The sequence below is a fragment of the Mixophyes fleayi genome, chromosome 5, assembly GCF_038048845.1.
Source record: "Mixophyes fleayi isolate aMixFle1 chromosome 5, aMixFle1.hap1, whole genome shotgun sequence".
NCBI classification, from domain to species: Eukaryota; Metazoa; Chordata; class Amphibia; order Anura; family Limnodynastidae; genus Mixophyes; species Mixophyes fleayi.
The window spans coordinates 12638688-12653327 of NC_134406.1; the positions used below are offsets into that span (position 1 = coordinate 12638688).

The window sequence follows — 14640 nt, forward strand, 5'->3', positions numbered from 1 at the left end:
TTTGAAAAGTGGAGAGATTGCCTATAGTTATCGTTTATTTAGTCTACAAAATGGCAACTAGAATGTGATTGGTTGCTATAGGCACTTTTCAAACCCGCCAGAAACTCACAGCTTGATACATTTACACTTTTAAGTGTCAGTCATGAAGGAACGTAAAACAAACTCATTGTGCGTTTTTTTAAAACACATATATCAGACATATGTACGTCTGTATTTAAGATGTGGATGTGAAGATATGTCTGATGATGGATATGGGTCTAGGTCATACTTGCCAACTCTCCCTGAATGTCTGGGAAACTCCCAAAATTCGGGTCGGTCTCACGGACTCCTGGGAGAGCTGGCAAGTCTCCCGCATCCCGCTACTGCCTTTCCAAAAGGATGGGATTCACCGTGAATCGCGTCATTTTGCCCCCACGACGAAACGGCATTTCCATCACGGGGGCGGGGCCAATATGACACGATTGGCTGCTCCACGTCCCCTCCAGTCACGCCCCTCTCCCGGAAAGAAGTTTGCGAAAGTAGGCAAGTATGATCTAGGTCTGCAGGATACGTCCAATACTTATGTGGAATATAAAGTCACAAAAGAACGCAAAGGGGGAAAAAAAATCTATTCAATTAATGTCACAGAGAAAAAATTGCCCCTTCCATAAAATACATTTATTAGGATGTTATTAATGTCTACTGCAGCACATAAAATGCATTTTTACAGTTTCTCCTGCTTGCAAACACATGTTATAGCATGCAAACACAGCCGTCATCACTAGAAAATCATGTGCCAAAAACAGAACTTTAATCACAGGAATTTTCCAACTCTGTGAAACCGCCTCTCGCACGACAGAAGTCAATTTGCTCAACATTTCACCGCGGTTACTCTCATTTCTAATTGGAACTTCAAATGGCTGTAGCACAGAGCGGCAGGCAAGTGTATAATTTAATATAAAATCATATAGGGAGAGATTCAATTTAGTGGGTGGTGTCTCCGGATTGTCCACGGACGCAGCTAGCACCAATGATATGGCTGTAATCTCTGCTCATTTTTCCATGTACCAAAAAATTATACCTACCGTAATTACCGTCAGTGTGCTTAGTGCGTCGGCAATTGAATCTCCTTCATAGAGAGAGGGAGAGAGGGAGAGAGAGAGGTTTTTTTTGTGAGGTTTAAGAAAATTCATCCTGCCATCCATGTTGGAACATAATTAATGGGACAGTCTTATAAGCCTCTCCAACATGATTCTTCTAATGGAAATATAAATAAATGAGTGCAGTGCAGTTAAACAGCCCATTTGAAGCATCACCATTGTTCCTATTTCTTTCCAGATCATACATTCTTCTTTATATCCCTATCTTTAAAGCCCCCTTTCCATACTGCGGGATGAAATACCTTCTTACCAGACCTCTGTGTAGTAGAGAGGAAGATTGGAGGGATAGGAGAGTAGAGGGAGCAGGATGGACCCCTGAGGAACGGTTATGGCTAGCTCTTGTGTGTATAGTTTTCGGGCAGTCTTCGTGCTCTCGCTTCCGTTATCTGACTCCGCACATGAACTCAGAGTTGTAAATGAAGCGGAGTCATCGTCAGGACAGCCTCTTACCGAATGCGCTGTCCCGGGTTGACTTTTTGATAATATGGTTGTCTATTGTATCTGCCATATGTGGCAATTTTGGAAACTCAGCTGAAGGATCCAAAGTTTACGAGGTTATATTAAAATAACATTAGAGGTGACAGTTGAGGCTCGTTATTCTGCTACACAATATGATTGATATTAGATAAAACACCCCCCCCAAAGGTGGAGCACAGTTGGCACGTCGGTCATGCCATATTATTCTGTGCACAGCACATCACCCTTGTTAAACAAAGGAGCTGGCACGGATTGCAGTAAAGCCGGAACGCGGCAGGTGACACAGAAATGTATTGACCTCTTGAAGTGTCATTGCATTGTTTGAAGTAATTACACCCTCATTTGACCAGGCACCTCTACAAATTGACCTGACGAAGAGTTGGCTGAATATATGGTTTATGTGATGCGATTGGGTGTATACTCCTTGATCATGCCACGTGTATAACGCAAACGTGTGCCATGTATATTGTACAGTATGTTCAGCAAATATCTCTATTAAATCGCGGTATCAAGATTTCACTATTTATCATATGTTGGTAAAGAATAAACTTTTGCGATGTACAATATATAGGCGCATACAAGAGTGAAACTTTATTTGGCAATATTCAGAAAAATATATTTTTAAGGCATTATATTATCTCTGGTATTCTGTCTTTGAAGTAATATTTTTTCCATACTACAGCTTAACGGAAGAAATAATTTTCCCTCTATTCAGAATAAGGGCCTGATTCATTAAGGATCTTAACTTAAGAAACTTCTTATTTCACTCTCCTGGACAAAACCATGTTACAATGCAGGGGGTGCAAATTAGTATTGTTTTGTACATAAGTTAAATACTGACTGTTTTTCATGTAGCGCACAAATACTTGATATCTTATTTGTACACTGAAATTTAAAGTTGATATGTGTGTGTTACATGAAAACACGGTCAGTATTTAACTTATGTGCAAAACAGAATACTAATTTGCACCCCTTGTATTGTTAACATGGTTTTGTCCAGCAGACTGAAATAAGAAGTTTCTTAAGTTAAGATGCTTAATGAATCAGGCCCTAAATTCTTTACTTTTTAAAAGACATATTTGGGTTTCAGGAGGGGCCAAGACACCATGGAAGTTTTGATAAAATCAAGGCGTTTAATTATTTGTTTTACGGCCTAACAGCACCTGGTTGAATTGCAAAAAAACCTTTAAGACACTTTTCAGAAGAACGTGAAAGTGATTCCATGTAGACAATCCTTTGTCTGATCCTTTTCTCCCCAGAGTGCGTCTTGGGAGATATTCTCCTCACCGTTTCCACAGCCGGTGATATAAATGAGAGGTAGTTACTGACTACTATCTGCGTGCAGATCTGTGCTCGGTATTGTCAGCTGCGGTGCCATAACTAGACGTTTTAGTGCCCTGGGCGAGACAGGGCATCGGCACCCCTCATCTAAGTAGGAGTGACAATTGTCGAGTGGGCGTAGCCAACCTACTGCCGGGGTGTGGTTAATGCTTTACAAGTGCTAGACCACAGTGAAACCCCCTCCCTCCCTATTCTTCACGTTCTGGCTTTTTAAGGATCTTTGTCATTAATCTCCGTAGAATCACAGTACTTTCAATGCAGCTATCACATCATTATCACCATTTATTTATATAGCGCCACTTATTCCGCAGCGCTGTACAGAGAACTCATTCACATCAGTCCCTGCCCCATTGGAGCTTACAGTCTAAGTTCCCTAAGATACACACACACACACACACACACACAGACAGACTAGGGTCAATTTTGATAGCAGCCAGTTAACCTACCAGTATGTTTTTGGAGTGTGGGGGGAAACCGGAGCACCCGGAGGAAACCCACGCAACACAGGGGAGAACATGCAAAATCCACACAGATAAGACCATGGTCGGGAATTGAATTCATGACCCCAGCACTGTGAGGCAGAGGTGCTAACCACTGAGCCACCGTGCTGCCTGTATCACATGCTAGCTGTATAAAGAAATTAATTGGTTATTGAAATAAAACTCCCTGAAACAAATTGAAGCATAATTGTAATGGTGCCATCTTCATCACACTGTGTGATCGTTTATCGTGTGAGCTGCACTATCATTGCATCACTGTTTTCCCAGCTTAATTTGTTTTGGATTCTGGAGAACACAGGGAACCAGTGTGGGGCTTTGCAGAGTCCTGCGGCGGATGTGGAATGACTGGAGAGTAAGATCAGTCTCCCCGCAGCATTTAGGACAGATTGAAGCAGGGATACATGGGTGAGGGGGATGCCAGATAGGAGGAGGTTGCACTAGTTATGGTTATATATCATACTTTCCAACTCTCCCGGAATGTCCGGGAGACTCCCGCATTTTTGGGAGAGTCTCACGGACTACCGGGAGAGTATGGCAATCTCCGGAATTCTGCCCACTTCCTGGTAAAGTGGGCAGAATTTGGTCCAAGATGATGCGATTTTTGGCGCCCTGTCCCCCTCACCCGGCAGGCTCCCGGAAGACAGCTCCATCAAGTTGGTAAGTGTGTTATATATACAGTTACATATTAGTCCATTTAATTGAAAAGGTTTTTTTAGATGGCTCTTTGAACACTCTGCATTTTTATACATATTCATAAGGTCAGCATACATATTTATTGGACGGACATTCATTCATTAGAGTATAGTGGTCCATTCAATGCATTATTGCTAAATTCTCTGCAATTTCACGTGTTTTTTTTTTATAAAAAGCACAAACTTAGCATCAGCATTCAGTCTCTAAATTGGGTTCCGCTCTTCAGACCGAGTCTTCCTGTGCGCAATCCCTATTTTATCAGTAATCTCCCACAGAGCATAGAAAGGAGGTCGCTCAGGTACTGGAAGCGGGGTAGTCCTTTTTACACTTCCCGCTAAACTGAACATTCCGGCCTATGATATTACAAACACTGGACTCATGAAATCGTCATGGCACGGGGTTGTACTGAGCAGCAGATTCTCAGTGCAGATCTCCAAGGGAATTCTCATTAGATTAAGTATTTAACTCTTTAATCTCCAGTGCGCACATTTCAGAGGAAGCAGCCATATCACGTTGCAAGTTACACAATTTCCTGACATATGTCTCGCTGCGCTCTATGAGAGAGGGAGTCTCAAACCTCTATTCCTAATGACTTGCCATTAAATATTAAAGAAGAAATCTAATAGTTTGTGGCAGGTGGTACAGTGGTAAATTATCGCTGCCTATACGTTTACATGTTCAACATGCCGGATTAAGACATTGAGCCGTGAGAGAGCTAATTGACTTAAAGAGGTGCTTAAAGGTCACTCTTAGGATATAGAGAATGTGATTGTTTCTGACAGGGAGATGCCTATAAATATAGAAAGAAATTGTTTTTTACATCTTACAATGTGTCTGTCATCTGCACACAGTGGTGGCAGCCATTTTGTGTGCTGAACCAATATTCAAAATGGAGACCGTTCCCTCGTATCTAGTGATATCACTATGTGCCTCACAGATGTCACCAATACCTAATGAATTGATAGGTCCAAAAATGGGTACTCTCACTGTGCATAAGTAATGGGTTACAATTTAATTACACTTTCCCAAAATTTCCTCGGAGACTCCCTAATTCTGGGTCCTTCTCCCGGGCTCATGGGAGAACAGACCACCCCCGCACATCTTGCCCGCTCCCTCAATTTGGCCCCACCCCTCGCAGAGCTATCACGTGATTGCGCATTTTGCTGCAGGGCCTAAACAATGTGATTTGTGGTGCTGGGAGCTCACAAAGGGGAGTGTAATTAAGACTCTCCGGAATTACTTACCAGTCAGCCATTTTGTTTCACTAGTGCAACTTGTCCTACACTAATTACACCTAGTTAACACATTGTCAGTGTAAGAGGCACACTGAGACACTCTGTCATCCCATCTTTCTCTTAGACTCAAATTTCCACAAAAGGGGTGGGGCTTAACATAAAGTGGGTGGCGTTTTGCCCAAATTGTCCATTTGTGGACATACTCGGGGTGAGACTTATTTTGTCCAGATTTTGTGATTCTAAATGTTGGGAGATATCGACATGTTCATTGGTCATTTCCTGGTTCGCTGATAACCTTACACAATTTGCTAAGGAGATGATTGTCCGAAATGGGCAACCAAATCTGAGCAGATGGAAATTTGATTGTTTTCAATGATTGCCCGTAAAGTGTCACCTGTTGAAAACAACCAAATTAATTTACCGAAGTTTGCACTTACCGAAATGTGCATTTATGTGGCTACCAATCAATGTCATTGCAGTAGAAATAAGCAAATCTGCAGTGAATTTTTACGCCAGTCACGTTTGGTGGTGGAACAGCCCGTTTTATAGAGGTGTAAAGTTCTGGTGATAAAATGTTCGAGTTCTACTTTTACTTTCTGCAGATTTTCTTTCCACACTGCTTATAGTCTGTAAACCAGAGCTCAGGTGACAACGTTCAGTGACACAGTCGCAATTTTGCGCTATTGCGGGATGCGGCGAATAGAGCACAGAACACTTGTGATCATTAGAAAAAGCGTTTGTTTTGCATGCAAATTACAACAATTGTCTATTGGGTTTGTCAGGGGCAAACGCAGGATTTGTAGAGGGGGAGGTTTCCACACCACACCGCCAGTGGGCGTGACCAGCATGCATGTGGGCGTGGCTATAATATTACACAGTGGTTGGCTGCTCTCCAACTCTTCCTATCCCTATAATATACATGGGCAATGCTGCGTGCACTACTGTTAGGTGCACGCAGCTCTCCCTTTTCAAGCAGAGTCGTGTAAAGCAGGGACAGGGTCCAGCCACCTCAGTTATACAGTGCCCCAGGCTTGGAGGGGGGTTTCCAGGCACTAGGGCCCCCCCCTCGTTTTACCTATGCTTGTGGCCGTGTAATAAACTGTCTTATGTTCATTTCTGTCCTTAAGGATCTATACACAGAGACCTTTTGGGAACAGTGAGGGCAGCTTGAACACACTGTAGAAATGATTGTGCCCATATTCAGAGCAGGAAACTTGTTCACATCACTCACTAAATTCATTAGTAAATCCACCCCGCATTGTCAGACTTTCATTAGTAACCTAAACTATCCTGTATCGTCTAAACAATTAATAAAGACACCTGCGGTGATTTAGGCCGATAACTTGGCCTGCGCGGAAAACCTGACGGATTCTTTAATACGTTCCTTTCATCTGACGGCAATAAACAACCCGCAGGGCAAAACGAATGTAACCTGCAGTCTTTCTGCTACAGCCGTAATAGTCGGTATAAATCTTCCAGCCTAACAAAGTGGCAAGATAAAAAATACAGTGTCCTGTGCTATATATTTCTTTAGCTAATTAAACCTCTTGGGAAAGAATGTTCCCTTACTAACTTCTTACTTTAGATGACGGAATCCCATTGCCAGGTGATCTTTAGTTTCACAGCAAACAAAAAAAACAACAAACCTATTACACCCGGGCACGGGGGAAGGGACACAGAAGACAGCAGAGGTGGCAAACAGATGCTGCAACTTGATAGGTCTCCATGTCAACCTGTTTTCTATTTGCATTTTTGTCAAACAGATGCTTCCTTCATCTGTCCTTTAATAAATTGCAAGTTTGTTGCTACTAACAAAGGGCACATGTGCAGTTACCCGTAACAGCAAACAGACTTGTTTTCATTTATTTTCTATCCATCTCTATTATCAATTATTTTTTATCCATCTCCGATTTGCCCAATCTGCAGGACTGAGATCTACTATAGCTTCCAAAAAGGAAAAGTGGAGGTGTTGCCCGTAGCAACCAATCAGATTCCAGCTGTCGTGTTCTAGAATGTAGTGGATAAATGATGGCTAGAATCTGAATGGTTGCTAAGGGCAACACCTCCACTTTTCCATTTTAGAAGCTTTAGTAAATCTACCCCCAAGTGTATAACTGTGCAGTTATCTATGTTATCCTAATATTCCTGCCCAGCTTTCCAATTTGTCTAAATGCTTTTGGAGCAAGATACTATCCTCTCCTGTATCTATAAAGCTACAATCATCTTAGTTTGAGAAACTATGGACGACTTACTCTCTAGGCAATCTACAAGGTCATGAATAAATCTTATGTATATTAAAGAAGTTTGTTTGCTTGTTTTGTTTGCTGGTGAATATCTTCCACAGCTCTCTAGGTGAAGTTGCCAAATCTTACATAGTTATTTAGTATCGAAAAAGGAACCTATTAGACCACATAGCGACAGATACTGAAAACATCATTTTTGGGTTGTAAACAATTGTTTTAACTGCTGGAAGGAAACCTCACGACATAACGACAATGCGACAAAGCAACAAATATTGATACATGTGGTATATCACTGATGCCTGCTTTGTTTTAACCAGTGGGATGTGCTTATTTCTAGGAATAAATGTAATGAAAAAACAGAGCAGGAGAATTACCACCACTGCAAGGGTGGTCCGGCGCCTGCGCAGAAACCCCCCCCCCCCTTCCGCCAACTGGTTCTTACACCAGAAAGGGCATAATATACATTTTCCATTTTTATGTTTGGGTAGCATGGTGGCTCAGTGGTTAGCACTTCTATCTCACAGTGCTGGGGTCATGAGTTCGATTCCTGACCATGGCTTTATCTGTGAGGAGTTTGTATGTTCTCCCTCTGTGTGTGTGGGTTTCCTCTGGGTGCTCTGGTTTCCACCCACACTCAAAAAACATACTGGTAGGGTTAATTGGCTGCTAGCAAATTGACCCTAGTATGTGTGTGTGTTAGGGTATTTAGACTGTAAGCTCCAATGGGTCAGGGACTGATGTGAGTTCTCTTAGTGGCGCTATATAAATAGCTGATGATGATGGTTTGTAGTCTATAGAATTTCTAATGCGATCCTGACACACATACTGTTTACAGCGCTGCAAAACTTTTATTCAATGTGCATATTTCAACACGGCATAAGAATGTTATTAATATTTATTTTGTATAAGGCAGATTGCATTTTATTTCTTGGCAACTGTTTAGCATCATTTCCATACGACTGCAGAGTATCATGTTTCCCTCTGATCCCTGGGCGGTTGTATGTATTCTGCTCGTGACATCAGCAAATTCCAACAAGTTTAATGCAGAGCCAGACATGACTTCATTTCTGTCCGCCCCCCCCCCCCCATTCCTAACTCTAACTGTTTAAAACAACTTGTGGTTAGATGACAAGTCCTTTCCCTACTGGAATTCCCTGACTAAGCAGCAGACACGCCCAATGTTGTGTCAGATCTCTGCTGCTGATTGCTGTGACCTAATTTTTGTATATTAGTTTAATGATGGAGAGTTTATAGGGTTGTTCAGACGATATGAGAAATAAATATACTGTCATTTGTACGAAATAAAGGGAAACTTCCCTTTACAAGGGAGCGCCGCTTTAAATTTAAGCGCTGAAGAGGCCGAACTCGCGGGTGTTGAAGAACCCGGAGCTTCATACATTTACCCCCTAATGTTATATGGCATTACTGCGCAGTGTCTGGGTGCTATGGTTTGATGCAAATGTTGCACCATGATGCAGTATTAGTGAATGAGGCCTACTGGGTAGTCTGTGGCTCTTCAGCTGTTGTAGAACTATGGATTCCAGTGGCTTGCAGAATATCCTGGGACTTATCGCTTCACATCCGCTGGAGAGTTAGAGGTTTCCTATTTTTCTTAAAAGCAAATTATAAATACTATATTTGGAGTGTTGGCAAAATATAGGGAATAATCGTTTATTTTCCAAGTGACACAATATTCAGGTAAAACAATAGTAATTAACATGCTCTGCTGTTCATCATCATCATCACCGTTTATTTATATAGCGCCGGTAAATTCCGTATCGCTTCACTATGATTTATATGCATATTTCTGACACAGTCTTGGCTCTGCTCAGCCGCAATTTTGAAAATGCCGAGACTGCCAAAACACCAAGATCATTTGGAGGTGAACTACGGAACCAGACTCACGCCAGTTTACTGCAAGATTTAACTTGGGTAACAACAAAGTATTTTGCTATACTTGTTTTAATGACCATGGCAAAGTGCAGGATAGAGATGAAACTGTTCTGTGTGTCGGAGGAAAACTAATTGTGGCGTAGTCGACATGAAGCGTTGTTTACAGAGCAACAAAGTAAAGACTTCAGGGCTGTCGTGAATATAGTTCACAGCTCTTACTCATACTCACCTACTTTTGGCAAGTGTAGTCCGGGAGAGGGGCGTGACAAGAGGGCCAAAACTGCCTAGCCTAAATGACGCGATTCGTGGTGAATCGGGTCATTTAGGCTAGGCAGTTGCTGGATGCAGGAGACTTGCTTGCTCTTCCATGGAGTCGGCGAGACCGACCCGAATTTCGGGAGTAGTTGGCAAGTATGTTCTTACTTTTATAAACAGTGGAGCTTACCTCCCAACTGTCGCTGTTCTGACGAAACATCCCTATTAACGGACCCCACTGGAGGCGGGACTTAATGGCAAAGTGGGTGTGGCTTCTAAAAATCTGCCCATTTGTGGGTGGAGTTTGGGCGTAAGTGGCTGGGGTTTGGGGCGAGGCTTCTTTTGTACCGCTTTCGGGATTCTGAATGTTGGGAGCTATAGTGAAGGATTATAATAAAGGCATACTTGAGACGATAGTTGGTCCCAGACTTTTCACATTCAAACTAATGCTGGCGCCACTTGCTGTTATATTGGTGCTGATATCAGGAAATTGGGTACTTGTTAATTATACAGGGGTCACTTAATACTTGTACTCCACCCACGTCTTATTGGCTTATCTTGAGTACGGATGCCACCTATAAACAGTAAGTACCGAAACACTTTGTTCGCTCAGTGATACGTCTTCACCTGCACCTCCTCCGTCCTCGGCACCGTCACATAGTTGACACTTTCTGGACATCCCCCGAACCCTTTTGATTGGACAGCAGCTACTTGGACCGCAGCCCCCATCACTCTACCCATGATTGTCCCACACTGCTTCTTGTTAGCAGCCCGAGGGAGGCACCTTCTAGGGAGCAAAGTAGAGCAATGACCGGAAAGGACTGTGCTAGATACCCCTTAAGTACAATATAAATAAACGGGGGTGGCGCACACTGGCTGTACATTTTCAGCGTGAGAATATACTAAATACAGCATGTACCGACTTCACCTACTCTTCGTAAAGTAATGTGGGGTAAAAATAAGTGATGTAAAAAATTTGGGGAAACCCAGAGCAGAGCATTGTATCCAGGTGAAATGGAACATGTTTGGAAGGGATGCTTAAATTTAAGCCAGGGTCTGCTGTGCTGTATTTAACGCTAGACAGAGCAGCCTTGTGATGCGTAGGCACAAAGCAACTTTAAATGCTCACATCATCATCATCATCTATTTATATAGCGCTACTAATTCTGCAGCACTGTACAAAGAACTCACATCAGTCCCTGCCCCATAGGAGCTTACAATCGAAATCTCCTAACATACACACAGACAGAGATAGACTAGGGTCAATTTGATAGCAGCCAATTAACCTACTAGTATGTTTTTGGAATGTGGGAGGAAACCGGAGCACCGAGAGGAAACCCACTCAAACACAGGGAGAACATACAAACTCCACACAGATGAGACCATGGTCGGGAATCAAACTCATGACCCTAGTGCTGTAAGGCAGAAGTGCTAAACACTTAGCCGCCGAGCTGCCCTCATATCTGTTTGGGGTAAATGTATCAAGCTATAAGTTTCCGGCGTGTTTGAAAACTGGAGATGTTGCCTATAGCAGCCAATTAGATTCTAGCTGTCATTTTGTAGACTGTACTAAATAAATGATAACTAGAATCTGATTGGTTGCTATAGGCAACATCTCCACTTTTCAAACACGCCGGAAACTCGCAAGTTGATACATTTACCCCATTGACGTTAGAAAATAACAATACCAGGTGAATTATCCAATCAGACAGTTAACAGAGGCATTTTATTTTTTCATTTTCTTATCATAGATACATAAGCATTGTAACCCCTGTGTTAGACTCCATAACATTGGAACCAAGATCTGTTTTTACAGGTTAGAGCAGGTGTCAGCCCAAACAGTAAGGCTGCCTCACCAAAGAAAGCACCTGCACAGATCAACCAGACTGAATTGAAGAAGAAATAACTTTACACTTTTAAAATCTCTAGGTGTACATAAAATTCTGTGATAGTGATGATGATTTGCTTTTGTTATTTTTTTTTATCAAGTGTGATATATAAGCAGAAGTACAAAAAATAAAAGTGTGCCATACAGGGCAGTTTATTTATTGATCAGTTTATTTACTGATTATTGTCAGTGACTTGGGGTGTGGGATTGATATTTACAAAAATGTGGCATTGCACAATGAATACCTTCTGAATGATTCCCTGAGTGTTTAGAGACTCAAGGTAACAATGGACAGTGTAATTTACAGAATTTATTAGTGGTAGATACCAGGCCTCGTTTCCGCTCCCCTCTCATGATGCTAACCTGCAGTAATGGAAAAAGTGTGACCGTTTTCTGACGTTATGTTTACTCGGCATCGATTTGATTTTGTTGTCTTTACTCCATTCCAAAAAATACTCTGTTCCTGAACGTTGTTTGTTATGCTTCTTTTCACATAACCCAGAAACATCATTATTGCTCTCATTTTCTTTTCTCTCTACAGGTATTAAAAACTCACAAAGAGAAGTTGGATTCGTCATTCTTGAAAACCTCCAGATTTTTGGATAGACCTTTTATTATTCGGTCTTCGATTATAATAAAAAAAGAATTTCTAGAAAATTTTCTGTTCTCAATCACAAATAAAATTTGTCAGCTTCCCAGGAGAGGCAGAAATCCGTTTCTGGAATCCCACCTTTACTTATAAAGCACCAACAGCCATTGTTTCACACTTGGCCGAAACTGCTACAGGTCGCCCCTGTGACGGAAGTGAAATCATGGTTGCCTTAAGGAACAGGAACTTAAAGCTCTTTACTGTAGCTTTGGCTTTTTTTGCCATCACCATCACGTCGTTCCTTCTGAGTTACACCCAGAATTCCATGCTGTACTTTAGGTTCTCAGGTCCTTTTATGAGGTTTATGGCGTCTATGAGGAGACCGTGCAACTGTGAGACCTGCATTTCCGAGGCAGAGATTTCGCTTTGGTTCGATGAGAGGTTTAATTATACCATACCTCCTCTATTGACGAAAGAGAACAGTGTTATTTCGGAGAGCGCGTACAAGTGGTGGTCGGTGAGTCTAGATACTTATTACTACATAATCACTGTGTGTTTGGTAACCTTCTTCATAAGTCACACTTGCCTACTATTGGAACCTCCCCTCACGTCATGGCACAGTGAGAGGCGGAGCCATGATGGCGAGAGGCCTGCTGGCGCAAATCTCCTCTTTAAGATCCCGCCCCTCATCTCTTTAGGAGAGGATTGTGCGGAATCAGGGAGGATGGCCTACTCTACTGGGAGAACTCCACGAAATTTGGGAGTCTCTTATGTTTCAGAACAGTAGGCAAGTATGTCTTAAATCCTTTGTCCTAAACAGTCTTGGCCCACTACCACTAAGGGATCATGGGTCACATGTTCAGTACAACTTCCCTTGAGTTCTATTGTTATTTGTATAAATTCCTGCATAGTACTAATTCCCTTGGTCTGTATTCTGTATGAAATTCTCAGCTTCCAATCCTGTTCTGTATGTTCCAGTAAGTACAACATAGCGTTTCTTCATTGGTATGGTTAATGTAATTCTCAGTATTTGTCCCTTTTCTATAAATGTGGCCAACTGCACATTGACAGTTCTTTCCATCTACAATCTAGATGTGATTCTCAGTATCTGTTCTAGCGCTGCATGTGTGGATAACTGCACCATACCATTTCCCTTGGTCAGTATGGTACTCGGTGCCTGTTGTTTTTCTGTACAACACCAGTATTGAAGACACTACAAATCTAGATAGGAGGCTTGTGTCAAACAAGTAACTTACCTTAATAGGCTGAGGTACCATTCGAGAGGATTCCTCTTACCAGGCTGCATGCTCCTCCCCTCCGAGTTGACATTACTGCGCATGCGTAATGAAACATCGGCGCATGTGCAGTAAGTCAACTCTGTCACTTCAATGGAGCCTCTGCCTCTGCCTTTCGCAATGATACAAGTACACTTTGCAGAGAGCTTTTTTACCGATGATCACTAGGCAAGTACTCTTAAATAGCCGCAAACTGCCCCCTCCAATGATAAATAGACCCCTTAGTGTGCTGCAGAAAAACTCATCTGAAGTTTCAATGTTTTTTTAATCCATTCGGAGCAAAAAAAAAAATAGAGATGTTTTCAAATCTTCAAATCAATAGGGAGATACATGTTTAATAACTGACTTCATTTTTTCTATCGACAACACTAGCAGCTGACACCATTGGCTATAGAAAGCCCTGAAACAAAATAGAATCTTTTTTGGAACTTTACAGAATCGTTTGTATCGATGAATCTTTCCCCATTATTTAATTCAGTGCACTGATACATGCACTGTGACGGTGGCTTCCTCTTTACCTACTCCAACAATGACTTTATAAAATAATTCATTCAATAATAAATTAAGACATACAATGATAATTGTACAAATAAAGTTGAGTTTATTTATGGGGACCGGAATCTGGGGCACTGCTTTGTATTACATGAACCGTATGTACTTCTGGTGGAGCGTGGAGTTCATTTTATTCATCCACAGCAAACCTGGTCCTGTCTAAACAAGTGGAGAACTTTATAATACACCTGGCGCATTGCCTGGCCACTGTTTGCCTGGTTAACATTGTTCTTTGTCCTGACATATTTGTAATAACTCCTTATCTTCCTGATTATATGTAACAGTTTCTGTACACATGAGCTATAAATCAAATCACTTGTTTTTATCAGAACAGTTCAATGCTTTCTCCGATAAGGAAATCCATTCTACATTGTGATCAACCACAGTTCACCTCTCAGGTGTCATTGTTCTAGTTTCTGATTTATCCATCTTTGTGTTCTTGCATATTTATCTGGGGACTAATGTATAGATTTATAGACACACCTGTACAGGCTCAAAACTATAGGCATCATTAAGGAAAGCCACGATTCAACTTAATAT

General features: G+C 41.8%; 1 protein-coding gene across 1 annotated transcript in view; it reads left to right on the forward strand.

Annotated features, from left to right (window-relative positions):
• Positions 1-14640, forward strand: part of ST3GAL1 (ST3 beta-galactoside alpha-2,3-sialyltransferase 1) — a 98685-nt gene that overhangs the window by 57963 nt on the left and 26082 nt on the right. Inside the window, exon 2 of the mRNA XM_075211685.1 lies at positions 12206-12770. Within this exon, the coding sequence (XP_075067786.1) occupies positions 12477-12770 (294 nt within the window). The 5' untranslated portion in view covers positions 12206-12476. The remainder of the gene's footprint in view (positions 1-12205; positions 12771-14640) is intronic.